The sequence below is a fragment of the Chrysemys picta genome, chromosome 9 (assembly GCF_011386835.1).
Source record: "Chrysemys picta bellii isolate R12L10 chromosome 9, ASM1138683v2, whole genome shotgun sequence".
NCBI classification, from domain to species: domain Eukaryota; kingdom Metazoa; phylum Chordata; order Testudines; family Emydidae; genus Chrysemys; species Chrysemys picta.
The window spans coordinates 91,636,412-91,657,776 of NC_088799.1; the positions used below are offsets into that span (position 1 = coordinate 91,636,412).

The 21,365-nt window shown below is 40.5% G+C and overlaps 1 protein-coding gene across 2 annotated transcripts in view; it reads left to right on the forward strand.

Moving 5' to 3' along the window:
* CUL4B (cullin 4B) overlaps positions 1-19,404 on the forward strand; it is a 34,827-nt gene extending 15,423 nt beyond the window's left edge. For both annotated transcript variants that reach the window (XM_008173065.4, XM_005307411.5), the window contains exons 10-21: positions 1,179-1,246; positions 2,467-2,585; positions 4,294-4,486; positions 6,845-6,949; positions 7,290-7,400; positions 9,605-9,690; positions 11,401-11,508; positions 11,834-11,947; positions 12,520-12,625; positions 12,699-12,871; positions 13,551-13,703; positions 15,713-19,404. In XM_008173065.4, the coding sequence (XP_008171287.1) occupies positions 1,179-1,246; positions 2,467-2,585; positions 4,294-4,486; positions 6,845-6,949; positions 7,290-7,400; positions 9,605-9,690; positions 11,401-11,508; positions 11,834-11,947; positions 12,520-12,625; positions 12,699-12,871; positions 13,551-13,703; positions 15,713-15,808 (1,432 nt within the window). In that variant the 3' untranslated portion in view covers positions 15,809-19,404. The remainder of the gene's footprint in view (positions 1-1,178; positions 1,247-2,466; positions 2,586-4,293; positions 4,487-6,844; positions 6,950-7,289; positions 7,401-9,604; positions 9,691-11,400; positions 11,509-11,833; positions 11,948-12,519; positions 12,626-12,698; positions 12,872-13,550; positions 13,704-15,712) is intronic.
* The last annotated feature ends 1,961 nt before the right edge of the window (positions 19,405-21,365 follow it).

Genomic DNA, 21,365 nt, shown 5'->3' on the forward strand with positions numbered 1-21,365 from the left:
CAGACCACTGAATGATATAGAGGCCTCTTACTGCAGTGCAGGGGTTCTCCCAACAAATATTTTGGTGGCCTCAGAGTGTGGCCACCAGCTCTTGCTGCTGGCCACTCTGACAAACCAGTCTCTCTGTTCCTGCCCGCCATAGTCCTTCAGCAAGAGCCCGCCCCAGGGAAGGTGTGTCGGGGACTCACTGGCCACCTGTGGAGTCCCAGGCTCCCCAGGCAAGCTGGAGCAGAGGAGTGCCCCAATGACTGAACACCATAGCTGACTCTGGCGCTGTGCACACCAGCCCCATGTGTCTCCAGAAGTTCTGCTTGGAGCCCCCGAGGAGCCTGCGTGGTGCAGGATGCCGATCCCTGCTGGCGGCGCCAAAACAAACACCCAGGCAGCGCATCTCACTGCCCTTTGTAACAATTATTCAGGAGCAACAGCTGGGTGCTGCAGGGAGAGGCTGCTGCTCCCTCTCCTCCACCTCTTCACCCCCCTCCCCTCCCCGAATCTCCACCCATGCTTTGGAGGCTGTCCTGGCCACAAAAAAATCTGCTGGTGGCTGCATTTGAGAAATGCTGCTCTGTGCTGCCTCCTCATCCACTAGAGATGAACTCTCTGAGGGAGGCGATTTGGGACTGCTGTGTATGTTGTTTCTCCAGTCCTGCTGTCCCCACCCCCACCCCCTCAGCCACTAGAGTAAGAGGCTGCTAGATCCTTCAGTGGATCCCTTCTTCCTCAGTCCATTATTAGCAAAGTCCCTGTTCTAATTTAGGAGCTGTTGGTTCAAATACCTGTCATCTTTGCCCATTCCTGGTCACACTCTCCTTGCTTTATCGTCTCTTGAAAGGCCTGAATGCCCTCTTGCATGAGGTTGGAGGAAGCATATTCCCTGAGGAGCTGCTTCCCTAACTTTCTGCCCTGATGAGATCCATCTTGTGCATCACCTCGAGGCACTCAGATACCATAGTGATGAGTTTACTATAAATCCCTAGTCAGCAACCAGCATGTAGAGTCACCTACTGGGGGAAATAGGTTAAATATATTTATTAAACAAACAGCCCCGAGTTATTGATCAGGAGCCTACCAAATGCCAAGTGTAGATTTAAGTCAGGCTAGTCTGTTCTTCAAATGGGATTTAAAACTGTTAGTGATAGAAAAAGGAAAAGTAATTCTAAACATTTCTTCTATAGGAAGCCACTAATTGCTACTGTAGAAAAGCAACTGCTAGGTGAACATTTAACAGCCATTCTTCAGAAAGGTAATCTTTCTTCTTTATAGAAATGTTTCTAATTACTGCTTCGGGGCTTTCATTCCTGTGCTGAAAAGAAAGTGACACATTCAGGTGCTGGGGGAGGACACAAGCCACATCATTCTTTAACACTCCTTGCTACTCAGTTCATGAAATAGCACTGAACATTTTGCAGGAGGGCAAGTCCCATTCTCCTTTTCAGAGGTAAGGAGCCACAATGGTGTCTTCAAATACATTGCAGAGCAGAAGGAAAACTAGAATTAAAATATAGATGTTGGGTTGAGGATTCAAGTAACCTTTTGAAGATCATGAGTGGGGGTAGCCGTTGCGTTAGGGCCCGATGTAGCAAGGGAGACCATTCGGGATTAGCAAGCAGACATGCTACTGTACTCTAAAGAAGGCAAAAGCAGTTAAGATACACTGCTTTAGCCCTGTAATAATCTCTCCTCCTGGTCATGAGACCGTGTGTGCTCCAAGGAAGGTGAATAATGGATACATGAGTGCAGCCTGCACAAATTGTTCATCTAATATGCTTTAATATTTTTTCTTTGACTTGAAAATTACTAGACACGTGTTAGCCGAATGGTGTGTGGGAGGGTGTTCTGTTAAGAAGCCCTGCCCCCACCTGTTCCCTCTTCCCAGCTACTAGAAGTGAGGGTATTCGGGGATTCTTACCTATGTGATGTCCCTGGACTCTGCTGTGGTTTTTCAGACATCTGCTACCAAGAGGTTAATATGAAAGATGAAGATGCTGCTTGGCTACATGAAGAGACTTGCATTTTTTATAGGGTTATAAAGCTTAATTTTCTGCAAAAATTGAGGTTTAGGACTTCTGAGCTTCCTAGCAAAGCTTCCCAGGGGCTAATGGAGCATAAACTTTTTTTATTACTGAATTTAAAGGAGCAATGAAGTATGAATGAGCAAAGCTTATGTGATGAGACAGTTACATATAGTACGATAGTCCAAGATACATGGCCCAATTAAACAAGGGCTTTCAGGTACAGAGTTAATCCAGATTGCCATTCTGTTTTTTGTTGTCTAGCCAGTTTGACTGCCAAATTTTTTTTTTTTAAATCGACAAACTATTCCATTGGAGAATAAACTGATATATTGAGTGATAATATGGCTGGGTTAACATGAGATTTGAAGTTCTGTACATTCCAGTAGCATGCATGGATCACTTCCAATGATTATACCTTTTTTACGTGTTTAAACTTTCAAACTCACAGGTTTAAACCATCTTCTTGATGAAAACCGAATTCAAGACTTGTCTCTTCTATATCAGTTGTTCAGTCGGGTCAGAGGTGGAGTGCAAGTTCTCTTACAGCATTGGATTGAATACATAAAGGTACTGATATATATCCAGGATCTTGTACTGACTTTATATAATCACCAAGGATTGTCCACAAACATTTCTTTTCATAAACAAGTATTATAGCTTAGAAAGATAAAACTATGTTTCAACAGATGACTTGGAAACTTTTAAACAGCATGCTTATATGCAACCTAACAACCTGTGAAATTGCATTGGGAATGATGTATTATTTTAGAATAATTGAATATTGTCTTGAAGTATCTATCATTCCAAAATCTGGATTTTTGTTTTTGGTTTACACAGAACAATGTGTATTGGTCGAGGAAAGACATATTCCTGGTATCTTCCTGTCACTTTAGAATAATGTTGGCTGTAATTTATACCTTTATTTCCAGGTCAAGTTTACCTTGTCTACACTTACAGAGCTGTAGCGCTTAATAATGACTCTATCTACGCCGACGGAAGAACTTCTCCCGTTGGCATAGGTACTCCGCCTCCGAGTCTATGTCTATGGGAGAAGCCCTTCCATCAATATGGTGCTGTCTGCACCGGGGGACTAGGTTGGTAGAACTGTGTCACTCGGGTGTGGATTTTCCACACCTCTGAGCAACATAGTTATACTGACATAGGCTTGGTCTACACCACCACCTGAAGTGATACTGCCAGTTATCTTTTTTTTTTTATAGTTAACTCTTTGGGTTTCCACTCATTTGTTCAGAAAAGTCCACTGAGAAATTTGGAATTTAAAATGTTAATTCATACTGATTGTGTACTAAAGGAAAAACACGTCTCTATTTCTAACAATGAAGCTTGTGTGATTATATTTTGATTACTTTTGTCTGTGCACCAGCATCATGGATATTGCCAGGCTAGGATCTTGTCTGAAAGAGCAGTTTGCTGCCAACAGCATATGTGGGGTTTTGTTTGCTGTTGCCTTGTGTTGCACATAGGAAAAAAATCCAAAAGCACTAAACTTTCAGCAACAAAAGTAAAGTTTTTGCTTATTAAGTGGAATACACTTTCATACATGCAGTATTTGTATTCCTGAGTGTGTGAGTAGAGTATCCCCAGTCTGTATTGCTCCAGCCTACACTTAAATTCTCTGCTTTAATTGAGTGGTGGATTTAGGGGGGAAAAGCTACTTAAAAAGCAAAGGACATACATACTAGGTTACAACACTAAAGACCTTTATTATCCTTCATTTATTCATAGGAAAACTCCCATTGACTTAAGTGTTCAGTGGGCAGATGATTCTGTAACTTTAATAATATTGTCACACAGGCATCCTAACTTTGGTAGGAGAGTGCTTTGTATTACTGTTGTGGTGAAATTGACTTCACTGGGAGTCTTGCCCATGTAAGTCTCTGCAGGAATGAGTCCTTACAGCATGTAATATTTTAGTCGTATATAGTTTGACTATCATCTTTAAGTGTTTGTACCATAAAGTTGGCTTACCATTGTGTTTGCATCTCTTCTGAAATGCAAGTTCTGCTATATACTGACTTCAGCAATTTTTTTTTTTTTTTTTTAATTGCTGTCTATCTTGGTATGGTGATTCAAAATATAAAATACTATCTGTGTCTAGCAAGTACATTCTGCCATTTTAATTATTGTTGTGTTAGGGAAGCAAACATTTTTCATTGTAAAATCTGAACTTTTACATCATCCAACTTTTGTTTGAAGATTTCATTCAGATCTGGTATTTAGAATTTTGATTGAAGGGTGAATTTTTGTTTTTCAGGCATTTGGTAGCACTATAGTAATTAACCCAGAAAAAGACAAAACTATGGTCCAAGAACTGCTAGATTTTAAGGATAAAGTTGACCATATTATTGATGTCTGCTTTCTGAAGAATGAGAAATTTGTCAATGCTATGAAAGAAGCATTTGAAACCTTCATTAACAAGAGACCAAATAAACCAGCTGAACTGATAGGTATCATTTTCAGTCTCTTTCTACATAGAAGCTGTTGATTGATTTTTTGTTTTGGGTTTTTTGATTATGCAATTTGAACAGATGATTAGGGGAATGATGGGGTTTTATATACGAAAGGAGGCTTAACAGAAAGCATAACTAAACTGTGTAATCTCCTACCACAATGTGTATTTCTGCAAATACACCTCTACCCCGATATAACGCGGTCTGATATAATGCGGTAAAGCAGCGCTTTGGGGGAAGAGGCTGTTTTTTACCGCGTTGTATCCGAATTCGTGTTACCGCAAGCGGTTCCTCTGCGCCCCCCCGTTACTTGCTGTGGCCCTCCCCAGGGCCCCCATGCCCCAGCTCACCTCTGCACCGCCTCCTCCCATGAGCGCACCGCAGCTCCGCTTCTCACCCCTCCCTCCCAGGCTTGCCACGCCAATCAGGTGTTTTGCGTGGCAAGCCTGGGAGGGAGGAGAAGTGGAGCTGAGTGGCGTCAGGGCCACCCAGAGGATTCAGGGGGCCTGGGGCAAAGCAGGGGAGCTGCAGCGCTTGTACTCACCTGGCGGTGGTCCGGGTCTTCGGCGGGATTTTGGCGGTGGGGGGGGGGGGGTCCTTCAGTCGCTCGGCTTCTTCGGCAGCACTGAAGGACCCCCCCGCCGCCGAAGTGCCGCCAAAGACCCAGACCGCCGCCGGGCCAGGGTTTGCAGGGCCTGGGGCAAATTGCCCCACTTGCCCCCGCCCCCCGTGCAGCCCTGAGCAGCGTGCTCATGGGAGGAGGAGGGGGCGGAGCGGAGGTGAATTGGGGCGGGGAGCGGTTCCTCTGCGCCCTCCCCCTCCCTTACTTGATGCGGCCCCCCCTGCCCCAGCTAACCTCTGCCTCTGCCTGTCCCACGAGCGCACCACTCAGCTCCGCTTCTCCTCTCTCCCAGGCTTGCCGTGCAAAACAGCTGATTGGCGCAGCAAGCCTGGGGGGTGAGGGGGGCAAAGCGGAGCTGAGTGGTGTGCTCGTGGGAGGAGGCGGAGGCCGAGGTGAGCTGGGGCAGGGGGGCTGCAGCAAGTAAGGGGGGGGCGCAGAGGAACCGCTCCTGCTCATCTCCGCCTTCTCCCCTGAGCACGCCGCTCTGCTCTTCCCCCACCCCCTCCCCCGGCTTGCTGGGCCAAACAGCTGGTTGGCGTGGCACACCTGGGTGGGGGAAGGGGGAGAGAAGCTGGGGTGTGGAACGGTAAAAGCAGTTCCTTTCCCTACCCCAGTGTAACGCAGTCTCACCTATAACACGGTGAGATTTTTTTGGCTCCCGAGGACCATGTTATATCGGGGTAGAGGTGTAGCTTAATAGGATTCCAGAAGCATTAGATATTGTTATGAAGAATGACTATTCACCATTTCACTGGCTAGTTTTTGTTGTTTTTTTTTAGTTGAGTTGAGGTATATCAGCCATGCTTCAGGACCCAAGTCAATCACTAACAGAGATTAGGCAAAACTTTCCTGACAATGGAATTAGTTTGGTCTTCGGGAGTCTATGCAGTCCCTGTGATACCTCATATGTGCACAGAGTGACGTAGGGGTCTGCAGCCTGTGCAACCATGTAGTAGTGGATCCACCAACCATATGACCTTCCTGCCCACTCTCTCTCTATCGTCTCACCGAATGGAGCCCCAGTGGACCAGTGTTCTGTGGCATTCAGAAATACAGACCTGCTCACTTTCCTGTGCAATGGCACCATACCTGTTATGCTAGCTGGGCTGTTGGGGCTACCCTTTTAGTGGAAACTTGCTTCAGAGTGCCCTATTTTTCAGTGGTCTCTGTTTCAATAATTTTAGCAGATATTCTCCCACCATTTGAAACTGAAACAAACTGAAACTGGCGATTGAAATCAGCTAGTATGCATAATTTTTCTTCCCCAAGTTTAAATTTCTAGAACGATTTTAACAACAGATTTTACTCTGGTACCTAAAGCCTTCTTTTGCTGCTACTTTAGCTATAGACCTTTATATGGAGTATGGTTTATTATGTTTAAAAACCTTAATTTTAAAGTAACCGATACAGGCCTGTGGAATAGTCATGAGTTTGTGATTTTTTCGTCATCTTATATTTAAGCTGGTACTCTCACTCATATGAGAAGAGGTCCTTGAACTATTGTAATTTTAATGATGTTTTAAAGGCATAAATTAAAGTAGTGTCAAAATGGCAGTGCTAAGTTTGTTCATGGTAATGTCTAATTGTTCTGGCTTTCCAAAAGGACCATAGTTTTTGGTTTATTTTTTTAAAACATCTCCAGAATGAGCTAAATGTCAAAATTTAAATGTAGGTTCATTCTGATGCTCGGCAGAGTCAGGTTTTCAATTCCTTTTACCTGTTTTACTTTTTAGCTAAGTACGTGGATTCAAAGCTTCGTGCAGGCAACAAAGAAGCTACTGATGAAGAACTTGAAAAAATGCTGGATAAAATTATGATTATATTTAGGTTCATTTATGGTAAGGGTTACAATTTTGTTTGTGTACAGTTGTTTTATCTGTAACAATGTTTCCTTGCAAGTTGATAGATTAAAATCAATCTGCCTCAAAAAAAAAAAAAAAAAAAAAAAAAAAAAAAAGCGTGCAGTATCTCTGTGGATTTAGTTTATCTTCCAATCATTTAGCTGTAGAGAGTGCCCTAAATGCTCATGTGGTGCCTGATTCAGAGCTAATTGAAGTTAACTGAAAAGCTCCCATGGACTTTAGATGGGGCCTATTGAGTAACCTTTCATTTAAATGTTGCAGTTTTCACAAACAAGTTTTATCTGATCATTAACAAATCATGTCCTTTACATTACAGGAAAAGATGTCTTTGAGGCCTTCTATAAGAAAGATCTAGCAAAGCGGCTATTAGTTGGGAAAAGTGCATCAGTAGATGCAGAAAAATCTATGCTTTCCAAACTCAAACATGGTGAGTATCTTGCCCTCCCTCCCTGCTTTTCTCTGTTACAAATAATAGTCTAAATTAATATCTGTTTTTCCCCCATAACAGATATTTTTTTTGGTCTTTCTCTTTTGAAAGAAGTGAAAGGGGAAATGCAGTGGGTGTGTAAATCTTTTTCTACAATGTTATGTTTATCTTTAACAATTTTATTGTGTTTTAAGAAAACAATTTCATATAAGCAAATACATTAGTACCAGGCAGAAGTCAGGAATTGAAAGTTCAACCTGACCATCTAGCTTGTACCATCCTGGTCTTCGGGGGTAAATCTGAGGGATTCTGGCACAAAATACTTATGCTATGAGAATATAATGTGCTTTTTCCTCTTGGGTCATGATTTTTATCCAGTATAAGGACTCTCAGCCCCGTGTAACTGCTAGTCAGCTCTTACCGATTGACCTTCGCTGTTTCATAATACAAAATCTTGTGCCAGACAGGATTTCTAAAGTTTAATCCAGGTTCAAACTTCAAGAATCTAAAGATCACCATGCAGAAGATCAAAGTTAAAATCAATGTGCAGGTACTCAATGGGCTGGCCCTAGGACAGTTCTTAAATTAGGAATAATCTATTTTCTGAATTTCTATTTGTGTGCTAGATTTGAATGGCTCTTTGACCAATGGTATAACCATTTTAAATGTAAAAAGAACGAGGAGTACTTGTGGCACCTTAGAGACTAACAAATGTATTTGAGCATAAGCTTTTGTGGGCTAAAACCCACTTCATCGGATGCATGCAGTAGAAAATACAGTAGGAAGATATATATATATACACACACAGAGAACATGAAAAATGGGTGTCGCCATACCAACTGTAATGAGAGTAATTAATTTAGGTGAGCTATTAGCAGCAGGAGAAAAAAAAATTTGTAGTGATAATCAGGATGGCCCATTTCCAACAGTTCACAAGAAGGTGTGAGTAACAGTAGTGGGAAAAATTAGCATGGGGAAACAGTTTTTACTTTGTGTAATGATCCATCCACTCCCAATCTTTATTCAAGCCTAATTTAATGGTATCTAGTTTGAAGAAACAAATTTACAGAGCCAGAAGAATACCCAGAAGACACCCACTACAGGACAGGCCCAACAAAGAAATTAACAGAACGCCATTAGCAGTCACTTTCAGCCCCCCACGAAAACCTCTCCAGCGCATCATCAAGGATCTACAACCTATCCTGAAAGATCATCTCTCACTCTCACAGATCTTGGGAGACAGGCCAGTCCTCGCTTACAGACAGCCCCCCAACCTGAAGCCAAATACTCACCAGCAATCACACAACAAAAACACTAACCCAGGAACCCATCCTTGCAAAAAAGCCTGTTGCCAACTTTGTCCACATATCTATTCAGGGGACACCATCATAGGACCTAATCACATCAGCCACGCTATCAGAGGCTCGTTCACCTGCACATCTACCAATGTGATCTATGCCATCATGTGCCAGCAATGCCCCTCTGCCATGTACATTGACCAAACCGGACAGTCTCTACGCAAAAGAATAAATGGACACAAATCAGACGTCCAGAATTCTAACATTCAAAAACCAGTCGGAGAACACTTCAACCTCCCTGGTCACTCGATTACAGACCACAAAGTTGCAATTCTTCGACAAAAAAACTTCAAAAACAGACTCCAACGAGAAACTGCAGAACTGGAATTAATTTGCAAACTAGACACCATTAAATTAGGCTTAAATAAAGACTGGGAGTGGATGGGTCATTACACAAAGTAAAAACTGTTTCCACATGCTAATTCTTCCTCCCTCTCCCCTCCCCTCCCCCTGTTACTCACACCTTCTTGTCAACTGTTGGAAATGGGCCATCCTGATTATCACTACAAAAGTGTTTTTTTTTTTTTTCTCCTGTTGATAATAGCTCACCTTAATTAATTACTCTCATTACAGTTGGTATGGCAACACCCATTTTTTCATATTCTGTGTATGTATATATATCTTCCCACTGTATTTTCTACTGCATGCATCGGATGAAGTGGGTTTTGGCCCACAAAAGCTTATGCTCAAATACATTTGTTAGTCTCTAAGGTGCCACAAGTACTCCTCGTTCTGTTTGCTGATACAGACTAACACGGCTGCCACTCGGAAACCTGTCACCGTTTTAAATGTGTTGCTTCTTAGTTTTTGACTGTTTTTTTTTAATTATAAAAACTTCTCTTATAGAATGTGGAGCTGCTTTCACCAGCAAGCTTGAAGGAATGTTTAAAGACATGGAACTTTCAAAAGATATCATGATACAGTTTAAACAGGTATAGCTATAAAGCCTGCCATGGTTTGTTCTCTAGTGTTTTATTACTTTCCTTGTAGGTATGTGTGATGCACCCCAGGGGTACTCAGGGTTGTGAGGCACCTCACTACTACCTCCTCTTAGCTTGAAGGAATCTTGGCTGTGCCTGTTGTGGATCAAATCCTTGAAACCACCAGCCTCCGGCAGCACAGCACAGCCTCGCTCACTCTGTAGAGTAGTAACACATGAATCCTGGAGTCTTCAGAACAAATGGTTACATATAAAACAAAATCATAACATGCTTTCTACTGACTAAATTTAACTAACAGTTTACACCCGTCTAAACAAAAAAAGCTTATTTCAGCCAAAGTTCTCTCCAGCATATTCAACAAAGCCTGGTTGAGACCTGTTTTTCATAAAGCAAGCTCTGTCCCTTTACTTCGTCAGTGAAGGATTGTCAGGATGTCATCTTTGCCTCCCAAATACAATAGGGCAAATCCGTGGAATACACCTTAATATAAGGTTCTCCCCAGCTCTCCTATCCTCACCCTATTCTGGTGTTTAGTTATTGTCTCTGAAGTTCCCACAATCTTTCCATTCTTAACATTCGGTTCTGACAGGTGATAGGAGATCCAATGTGAACTATATAGTACTTAATTTACATGTAAAGAGCCAGCTAGATAAACATTCTTGCCAGTAAACATATTTGTTGGTGACCAGACCTTCAAGAACATAATTTTCAGTGTAGATACATAACTCCTTATACAATAGCCATACATGTATTTTGCAATGATGTTGATAACCAGCGTGACACTGGCTTTTATTTGAGATCTCTCAGTACACTCTGGTGAGCTAGAATGTACATGCCAAACCCAAGAAATTCCTGTAACCCCTCTGCACCTCCTTGCCAGATGGCATTGAGGTTCTTGGGTCACAGTGTGTTATGGCCAAAATGTTTGTTTAAAGCTCCAGTTGTAAATATTTCCTTACCATTTCTCTCCTTCAGAAGACACAGAGAATAACTTGCTCTTACAGGGTGCAGTTTTTTTAACTTGTTTCTTTTTTGTACAAAGATCCTTGGGAGGGGATGATTTTTTCAAAGACAAAAGACAATTAGAAGCACAACTCCTACTAAAAAGTCAATGGGAATTGAATACTCAAATCCTATTTGTGCCTTTTGAGAATCTTCCACCTTAGTTCACTAATTGATTTAACTAATAACGGAGCAAAAATCAGCAGAACAAGTACCTACTGGGATTTAATAGGAAATATATTGAAATAAATTTGCAAACTTGTTGAATGTCTAGCTTAACAACATTACAAGCTGATGAGACTAGATCACTGATCTAGTGGCTAGAGTAGAGCACATGGTGTCAGCACAACTGTTGTGTTCCTGACTCTGCCACTGATTTGGGTTGACTTTGGTCAAGTTATTTAACCTCTTGGCTTCAGTTTCTCTGTCTTTTTAAATAGTCTTGTACTCCACAATGGCAGTGTATGGGTTTCCTTACAAACAGCAAAAAGTGTTTTGAGAGCCTCTGAAAGGTGCTATCATACTCGTTCTAATACTCATGTAGTTAACTTGCATTCAGTGCAGAGAATATATCATGAGGTCACTTGCATTCTGTGCAGACATGGCACTGATAATGCCTGTTTAACTTCCTGGTAGTTCTGCCTGTAAGAACAAGAGAACAACACCACTTTTTCAATATGCTTTTGTTTCTCCTTGCAGTATATGCAAAATCAGAATGTACCTGGTAACATTGAACTAACCGTGAACATCCTGACTATGGGTTATTGGCCAACCTATGTGCCTATGGAAGTCCACTTACCACCAGAGGTAAGGATAACTATGTTGGACTTTGCACACAGGAGTAGAACACTTCTTTCTTAGGCTTGCCATTAGTTAATGTTTAATGTTTAACTGCCTTTTGAATAAAGGGTTAAGGATTATAACTATTTTTAAAAATAGATCAACCTTTAGGACATAAATACATAGTTAACATCTCTTTTAAAAAACAAAACCTTAACATTGTTTTTCCTATCTAAGCTTGCTCCTCCCTTAAACTGTTTTGTTTACATTTCATGTATTTGATTAAATAAATGCAAGTGGAAATGAAGTGGAGTTTTTAAAGTGGAATTTTTCTTTCTTTCCCATTCTTTAGATGGTAAAACTGCAGGAGATCTTTAAGACCTTCTACCTGGGAAAACACAGTGGTAGGAAACTTCAGTGGCAATCAACACTAGGTCACTGTGTACTAAAAGCAGAATTTAAAGAGGCAAGTATGAGTCTCTGGGTTATTTTCTGCTGATGTATTCCTGCAGTCTGGCTTTTGTCCATTTTGAGGTACTTTGTGATATGACCATGGATAGCTCTAGGAAAGAATCTTGCAATATGATCAATATTTAGCATTGGCAATAACCTTCTTGAATTTCTTTTAATATAATGACTGTGTGGTACCATCCAGTTTGGTGCCATTGCAGGAGCTACCCAAAATATTTTGTGTTTTAATGCATCAGAGACTCTGGTATTGGATGGTATAATTCACACAAGATAAATGACACTCTTGTTACTTAATTTATTGGTCTGAAAGTAGAGAGAAATTCTGCACACCATGTTTGTGATGGTGGGGAACCAATAGTAATTGAACATCTCATGTCTAAGCCTGGTGCTGTATTTCAGTTAGCACATGGTAGTTAGTAATATGCCTGTTCAGATTCCTGACCCAAATAAAATGGTTGGCTTTCCTGCAAGCCAAGTTTTCATTTGAATTAATGTACAATACATGAATGATTTTTGACTTTCTTTCCAAGAAGACTTAGTAACATCTGATCACTTCATCCTTGACAGGGCAAAAAAGAGCTTCAAGTCTCTTTGTTCCAGACACTGGTGCTGCTTATGTTTAATGAAGGCGAGGAGTTCAGTTTAGAGGAGATAAAGCAAGCAACTGGGATAGGTCAGTATTAAATGCAGTTGATGGTGTCTGAATGCTGTTGTCTAAAATACTAAACAGCTTGTTTCTGCTTTAGAGGATGGAGAGTTAAGGAGAACACTCCAGTCATTAGCCTGTGGCAAAGCTAGAGTACTGACTAAAAGTCCCAAAGGCAAAGACGTGGAAGATGGTGATAAATTTACATGCAATGATGATTTCAGACATAAACTCTTCAGGATAAAGATAAACCAAATCCAGATGAAAGAAACGGTATGGGTTTGGGTTTTTTTCCCCCGATTGCTGCCCTCTCTCCTGATTCTTAGTTCAATTATCTATTGTATGTCTTAAAAATACAGTAAACTTTCTTTTGTCCAGTGTTTGAATTTGTATATTTGGTCACCTACATGAAGTATGCAGGTGTACTTTGTGTGGCAAGTGAACCATAGGGCTTAAATCTGGATTAGTAAACTAATCCAGATTACCTTGCAGCTATCCTATTAATCAGATTTGATAATCTACCCATATTTCTAGGAATCTGAAAGATTTAAGTAGTACCTGTTGTCGTGTGCCCATTGACCTTTGTATTCTGAAGCTTGACTAAATAAAAACTTTGCAAACTGCTATAGATTAATCTGGCTAGATTACATGGGAATAAGAACATTCAGACCCTTAATTGGCATTCCGTTCTCTATATTATGGCTATGCGTTAACTTATCATTGGGTTCCCGCTGATATCTGAAACTATTTTAATCCCCTGTGTGAGTATGTTTCTCTTTGTAGACAATAGCCTTTCAAAAAGGACTTGGGAAGGAAGTCAGGAGACAAATATTTGACACCAAAAATGCTGGGTTTAATGTGTAGCTTTCTGCAGGTCAGACAACCAGAAAAGGATGACTTTGACTGTTTTAGTGTTCTTTTTAAAACTTTTTTTTTTAAACTGCTCATCCAGGTAGAGGAACAGGCAAGCACTACAGAGAGAGTATTTCAGGATCGGCAGTACCAAATTGATGCTGCAATTGTACGAATCATGAAGATGCGCAAGACTCTGAGCCACAATTTGCTTGTGTCAGAGGTGTACAACCAGCTTAAATTCCCAGTAAAGGTAGAGTTCTGATTCTTTCTTTTGTTTCAGAAGATATTGTTCTTTGCTATACTTTCTCCTCATCGGTGTTGTAGAGATCGCTCGAATAAATAATACAGCCAGTGAAGCACTCTTATTTGGTAGGGAAAGTATTTCCTTCTAGGAATTTTGTTTGAGGTGCCAGTTATATTTATTTGTGCATTCGAGTCAACAGACATAATAAGACTTTTTTTTTTAAATAAAGCTACAAGATAAAGCATATTATTCTAGAGCTGGGCAAACTACTGGTTGTGAATAACATTAAAAACTTAGCCTCCTTTTTGTTTGTAAGTCATTCTCAGACTGATTTTTTTTGCATGCATGCATTTATAAGTAAGGCTGCGAGTTTCTGTGACTTCTGCAGCAGCCGGTTCACTTGGTTCAGGGGCAGCTCAGGTAGCCCCTGCGCCAGGCGCACTGGCCGCTGCTGGAGCAGTCTCGGGCCCCCTCCAGCAACAGCAGAGTTTGGGTGTGGGAGGGGGCAGGGGATGGGATGAGGTGGGGTCCCTGCGGCAACATAACCCTCACTCAGTTGCTAGGCAGAGGCATGGCCAGGCAGCTCTGCACGCTGCCTCTGCCTGCAGGCACCGCCCCCCCGCAGCTCTCATTGGCCGGGAACTGCAGCCATGCCTCCGCCTAGCAGCTGAGAGAGGGGGATGTCACCGCTTCCGGGGACCCCCCCCCCCAGGTAAGCGCTGCCCAGAGCCCACCTCACCCCCATCCTGGGCCCCAGTCCCCTGCCCCCTCCCACACTCAAACTCTGCTGCTGCTGGGAGGGGGTCCTGGGCCGCCTTCCCCCAGTATCTGCGGGGCCCCCGGGCAGCGCCCTCCTCTCCCCCCAAGTTTTAGTAACAGGTATTTTCAGTAAAAGTCATGGACAGGTCACGGGCTGTGAATTTTTGTTTTACTATCTGTGACCTGTCTCTGACTTTTACTAAAAATACCCGTGACTAAAATGTAGCCTTATTTATAAGCCCTCACCAATTGTTAGGGAACATGTTCTGGCTATGCATTCTCTGGAAAGACTCTGTGGGTGGTCATTTGCGACAAGTTGCATAGTATTGGTGCTGCTTCCCAGCTGCTTAATTCAAACTTCTTATCAAGAAGAGAATAACAAATACCTAATACAACTTTTCAGACCAACAGTTCGGGCTAAAACTTTGTGTAAACTGAGATTTACAAACACATGTAGCTTGTGGCTGTCTCAAACAATGAATGATGTCTGTATCTATAGGGAGAGATCCAGTCAAGTTCATATTGAACTTGGAGCTTAGTTTGCAAATAAACATGTGAATCACTTGTTTCATTTTTCAGCCAGCTGTAACTTCTGATGTTTTCCAGTGCAAGAAATGTAAAGTAGAAAGCTTTGCCACTTTCTTCTGTAGCTTTCTTGAAAAACACCAATTTTTACATTTTCTCTGCAGATAAGTAAGCATTTGTATTGCATAAAATTGGCAGCCAGGCATGCATAGGTATAATAGCTGACATAAATGTGTTTTCTCCCTTGTTCGTGGGGGTCTTTCGCACATCATCAATCTAGGTCACTAACTTATACAATATGCTTTCAAATGTACAAAGTACGTCTCTGTTACTGGATGAAAGCTCCACACAAACAGGAGATAAGATAATTGTGTTACAAAATACACTTTGTGACCTGATTTAGAAGATACGAAAGCGTTACATTATGGGAAGTATGTCTGCCTGAATTCCAGTTTTAATAGGGCATTCATGTTTGACAGACCCCAAAATTAACCATCACATACTTTTGCTTTCTATTTCTGTGAAAGACAGTTTAGATTTGTTATGCTCTTGTACCTGAAGGATTTTCTGTGGCATTTCTGTAATTGCTCAATAGGATATTTAGCTATTCAGATGGTAATTTGAAAAATGTATTCATGTAATATTGTTAAAGTAGGAGGAACTGAGTGATCAGAAACTTTGTAAAGATGGCTGCAAAAAAAGTAGTACTGATGATCTGCATTATTTTACAGCCTGCTGACCTTAAGAAGAGAATAGAATCCTTAATTGACAGGGACTACATGGAAAGAGACAAAGAGAACCCAAACCAGTACAACTATATTGCATAAACATATGTTGGCCTTTGTTTTTCTGCACATTTGGTGTCATACTAAATTGCCGGTGGATAAACTAGCCTGTTGCGCCCATTATTTGACTTTTTATACTACCGATGAATGAATGAAAGCGGTGTAATGGAAAAGTATAGTAGAGTGGACTTTTTTCAGTGGTTAACATGCCCATTTAAAGAGTACTATTTACATTTTAAGAAGAATGCTGTTGAACTCTTTGCATGTTATTTAGTATGATGTGCAGAAAACTGTAAGAAAGTACCTGGTCTTCGTGATTCCATTTGTCTCCGAGTCTGAAGAGGAGTCCCTTGGTATATGACAAATGTTCTTTTACATCTTTAAACTATGAAGTAGAAGGTTAATTAACATACAGAAAATAGCCTTTAAAATGCTTAAACTGCATGCAAACTTTTAATTTACTGTACAGAATATTGGATATATTTATCAAGTCGCAAAATGACCAATGATTTGATTCACTCATATTTGGATTTCACCCTGGGGGGGCGGGGGGTGGAAATAATTACCAAGTCAAGTTATACTTATTGATATAGAAAACATTCTCTGTTGCAATTAGGAGGAAATGTAAAGGAAACGGTATCAATATAAAATGATTGTAAGGTTACAAAATATGTACCATTCCTTAAATAACTGTGCCACTTACTTTAATTAACAAGCTTAGACTTGTATTTATATGGCTTACCCCAAAATGTAAAGTGTTTACCCTATTCTTAACATAAAACAGCAGCAACAGAAACAGTGACAATTTTTACTAGTCTTGAGCAGGAGAGTCCAACTCTTTGCAGCAACACTCAGCAAAAGATAATTATATTATAAAATGAGGCAAAAAGCAACACAGTTCTTGCGCACACACACACAAAAGCTACATGAACAAAAATTACAAATGGATTTTAATACTATTTTTCTTTGAAACAATCTAAATGGCTTGAACTTCACCCTAGGTTTAGACAGGGTGAGAATCTTATAGACATGTCCTGCGTTGGATTGCTTTTAGGAGTTAACTCAAGCCAACCTAAAGCTTTACGAAATCAGTCCTAGACAGTAGCAGGCTTTGCCTCCTAGAACCCTAAGCCTACCTCTCCTACAGAAAGATACTTAAATATTGCTTCAAGGCATCTAGATCCTGTTTTCCTAGTTGACAAGAGCATTATTTGGATCTTCGTGAAACCTGGGAGGAAAAAATAGCTTGAATACAGAAGTTCCCCAAACAGTGAGGTTATTGCTTGAAGTTTTTGCAACTGGAAACTTTTTTTGCTCTAGCAGAATATGCCAGGAATATAAAGTGGCAGCAGAAGAGTTAATTTTTCCAGTTTTCCTAGACATGTGACAGCTCCCCTACCCCTCCTCACCAGTTTCAGCCATGCGGCATAGGAAGATGAAGAATATGATTCACTTTCAGGCATCTACAGCCCTGAGAAATGCCAGACAACCCTAGGAGGCAAGAAAATGTTACTTTATTTTAAAATAATAATAATAATAATGGCCTTTCTTTAACCCGCCTGATGACTAGCACTCATATATTGTTGATGATCTATTATTTCATCACCTTATGGCCCTGTAGAGTACATAAACCCTGTAGTGTGTGTGTGTGTACACATTATATCCAGAACTTCCCCTTCCTGAATGTTGCTTTTTGTAAACAACTGTATGGTGTGAATTGCCTCCATTTTTTTTCTCAGGCTCCTTTACATAAAGTGCTCACTTGACAAAACAAAGAAGCTGGGTTCTCCCCCAAGTAAAGAGCACTCCTCGTTTCATATTGTTCCCTCAATGCTGACTTCTTATAAAATTTGCACAGCTCTCTTCCACATGAGCCGCAGTAAGAAACCTGTCAATTTTTTGCATAGTAGTTATCAGTCTAATCCAATGGGAGACATTCAGGGTCACTACCTTTGAGAGGCATAATATATCCAGTGGGGTCATTTCTTGTGGAGGCTGCTTCTGTAGGGAATCAGGCAAGCCTATAACTATTAGCTCAGAAGCAGAGAGCCACCAGAGAGAGGACAACAATGAAATTGAGATCATGGTTTTTCTATCTTCATTATTTTTAAACTTCTTTCTGTATCAGTTGCATTATGTCTCTTTTCTCCATGTATATTGTGGTTGTTTTCTCAAATAAAAGATTTATTTAAAAGAAGATACTGTTTATGGAGGGAAAGCTTTAAAATATTCACTTTTAGGGGAGGGATGGAAACCAAAATATTTGACTGCCCATGTTCTGATTTGTTGCAACAGTTTAAATACAACCAATGCCACATACTTTAAAAAGGAGACTCCATTAGAATCTCTAATTAGAGGGGTGTTGAATTTCAACTATAACCAACCAGAAGGTTTTATTTTTGTTTGTTTTTATTTATCCCATTTATTTCAACCAGTAAATGCAGAGACTATTGTGTAGAAAACTCATGTCCTGAATTGTCAACATACTTCAAGATTTGACACTGAAACTGAGTTAACCTTTTCACTGGCAGTCCAGCTATTAAACTAACCCAATGAATGGCCTATGAGAACACTGGCCTATCCCCGACAAATTGTTCATTTCTTCTGCTAGTGGTTTTTGCTCCTGGCTAGTGACAAAGCTGCAGCCAAGATTAGCATCCAGCCATACTTCTTGCTGGGATCACGTGCCTGCCTACTGAGCCATATATTAATTTTTGTTTTAGTGGGCTTGGACCACAACTCATTTGGCTATAAAACAGCTTGTCTGTTCGGCCACATATTTTTAATCCTGACTCTTGCATGCAGTTTATAGCAGACTAGTTCATAAGAAATTGCAGTTTATTCTTAGAAGTATATATTTTAGGTTTTTTAATCTTTATACCCATAAATGGACTATTTTTTTTGTCTTGGCTGGTTTAAAAAAAGTGACCATTTTGTTTAAATGCTGTAATTGCGAAAGTGTTGTAAACCATTGTTTTGTTCTATAGTTCACACAAAGGTGCCAAAGTAAATAGTTAATAAGAGACCTAACAAATTTGTTAAGTTGCTGTAGCCGTGGTTTATATTTTGATCTTTCTAATGCTCATCTTTCAGTCACAGTATTTTTCGTTTCCCTAAACATATCATTTGCCCTAATGCTTACTTTTTAAACAATGTTTTATTTGCGCATCTAAAACAATGTTCAAATACCACTGTTTTTTAGTGATTTCATATAATAGGAAGAGTATTTTCTTTGAAAAGTTACAGTAAAGTTGTAAGAGTACAGCAGCATTCAAAAAATGTAATATACTTTTTGTATAACAATTCTTCAGAAGTATCTCTGGAGTGAAAAAACTAACCCTGTTACTTTTAAGAAGCCTCGTCACTTGGCTACTAGAATATAAAATTGTGCTTGTTTAACTGCATCAAAATGTTATAGTTTTGCAGATTTGCAAATGGGACATGTGTCACCATTGCGTCCTTTAATGCAAAAAGCAAAACCTTTTTAATGTTTCATAACAAGTCTAAAATGGGTACAGAGAGTCTTTGCTAAGTTGGTAAATAATGTAAATACATGTCCTTTCAAAGAGTGAGTCTGTTATCTAGGTATTTTGTGTCATTTAATAAATATTAAACAGTTTTGTGTTGATAAACTCTTATTTGTGTGTGTGAAGTGTCTTTTTAATCAGACTTGTATATATTGGTGTGCTAATGTGTCTTTGGCACTCTCCTTTATATCTTTGGGATGTATTTTGATAACAAGATTTTTGCTTTCTTCCTGGGTTCATCCGATGAAGTAGTTACCTTTTGTTGAGGTATCACACTTACTTGGGTTTTCCAAGTGGGTTCCATTCTTCGATTCACCTTGTTTGTTTTATTTTTATATTTTTAAGATCTGACACACTGTTTTCTAAGAGAGGGGCTGGTAAACATGGTTTAAAAATTAAGGGCCTGATCCAAGCCCCATTAAATCCAGTGACTTCACTGAGCTTTGAACCAGGCCCAGAATGCACGGGAGTACTAAAAACTGCACTAAAGTACCAAATAGGGCTTGCTGCCTGTTTCCATAGTACAGAACCCAAATACACAGTTCCCAGGCCAGACTGGGGAGTGACTTCTTGAGAAAACAGGACTGGCTGCAGCTAGCCCTGAATCATTGTCTCTTGTCGCTACTGTTGCTGCTGTCAAGTGAGAGCTTGCTCAGAATCATTTTATATACTAATCTGAAATATGAAGAACACTTTTGGAAAAAAACACATTGATACTCACTTCTGTACAATGCTGGGCCACCTTTTTGGTGGGTTGTGCCATCTGACACTTGGTGCCTTTTGGGAAAACTTGTTACAAGCATAGGACTTGTCCATGCAGAATTCACTGACAGAGAAGCTTCCCTTTTCACAAAGCAAGTCCCACTGATGTCAGTGGGACTGCTCTCATGAGTAAGGGTTTGCCAGATCAGTTGCTTTTGCAATGACGGTGCGGGGCATATGTTTCAACACATAATGGCTGGCTTGAAGAGTTTGGTGGCCTGAAGCAAAGCAAGTCCTTCATTCTCTATGCAATACCCTCTGCTGAAGATTAGGATGGTGCTTCAGGAACAATGAGTTTGAATGATACTGCTGAGATCTTGTCTAAGAAATTAATGCTCCTTACACAGTGCATTCTCTATATGGGTATAATCTGCATCTTGTTCTTCTTCCTGTGCATCTAACCGTTTTTTGGCTTAAATAATTCCCTAAAGCAAAGTGAATGGAGGAGAGGAGGGGGATGAAGGCTAATTGGTCTCTTAATATCTTCTTTCTGGAAAAATAGAAGATATGTAACAAATAAGGTTGCTGATAAGGCCTCCTAAAATATGGTTTTATTGTATAAGGCCATTTACAATAAGATCAGGTAGGGGGGTGGGTGTGTGTGTGGGTGTGTACGTTTAAAAAAAAAAAAGTAAACCATCTGCAGGGCAAGGTATGCCAGTATAACAGTTTATTCCTAGGCAGAAACCAACCCTAAGCTACTGAATGTTGTAACTAGGTAATTAATCAAAATACTTTTGCTGGGCTAGGTGCTTAGAACTCTATTGTACAAAGATATCTTCCAGTCTAGCAATACTTAAAGTTCTAGAGTAGCACTGGGGGAGAGGAATAAGAATCAATCCACAGGAAGTGAGGATAATGGGCAGAGAAGGGAGGCAGATGCTGAACATCCCTAGGCAGAGGGAGTGGTATTCCTCCTGGCCTTTTTTAACGTTGCCCACCTGGAATTCCTTGCTATCATATCTGTGGGATAAGGATTAAGGTATACCTCATAGGAGGAAGGAAGGGACAATCTCACTGCTCCTTCTGAGCCATTCGCCTGCTCTGGGTTTCCAGCCATATGAAGGGCATCCATATAGTCTCTTAATGGTCAGAATTTTGCAAAGAGGGTTGCAAAAATATAAATAGGGCCCTTCCTTCTAAAATGCAGTAAAGGTCTAATATGTCTCCACTAGCATTTTCAAAGCAAAGTATTGGATTTCCAAGTCACTATGCCTCCTGTTCACCAGGCCATGTGAGTCATCAGATTTTAAAGGACACACCTGAGCCTGTCTTGAAAAGAACTTAGCGTTGCATCAAGCTCCAGATTT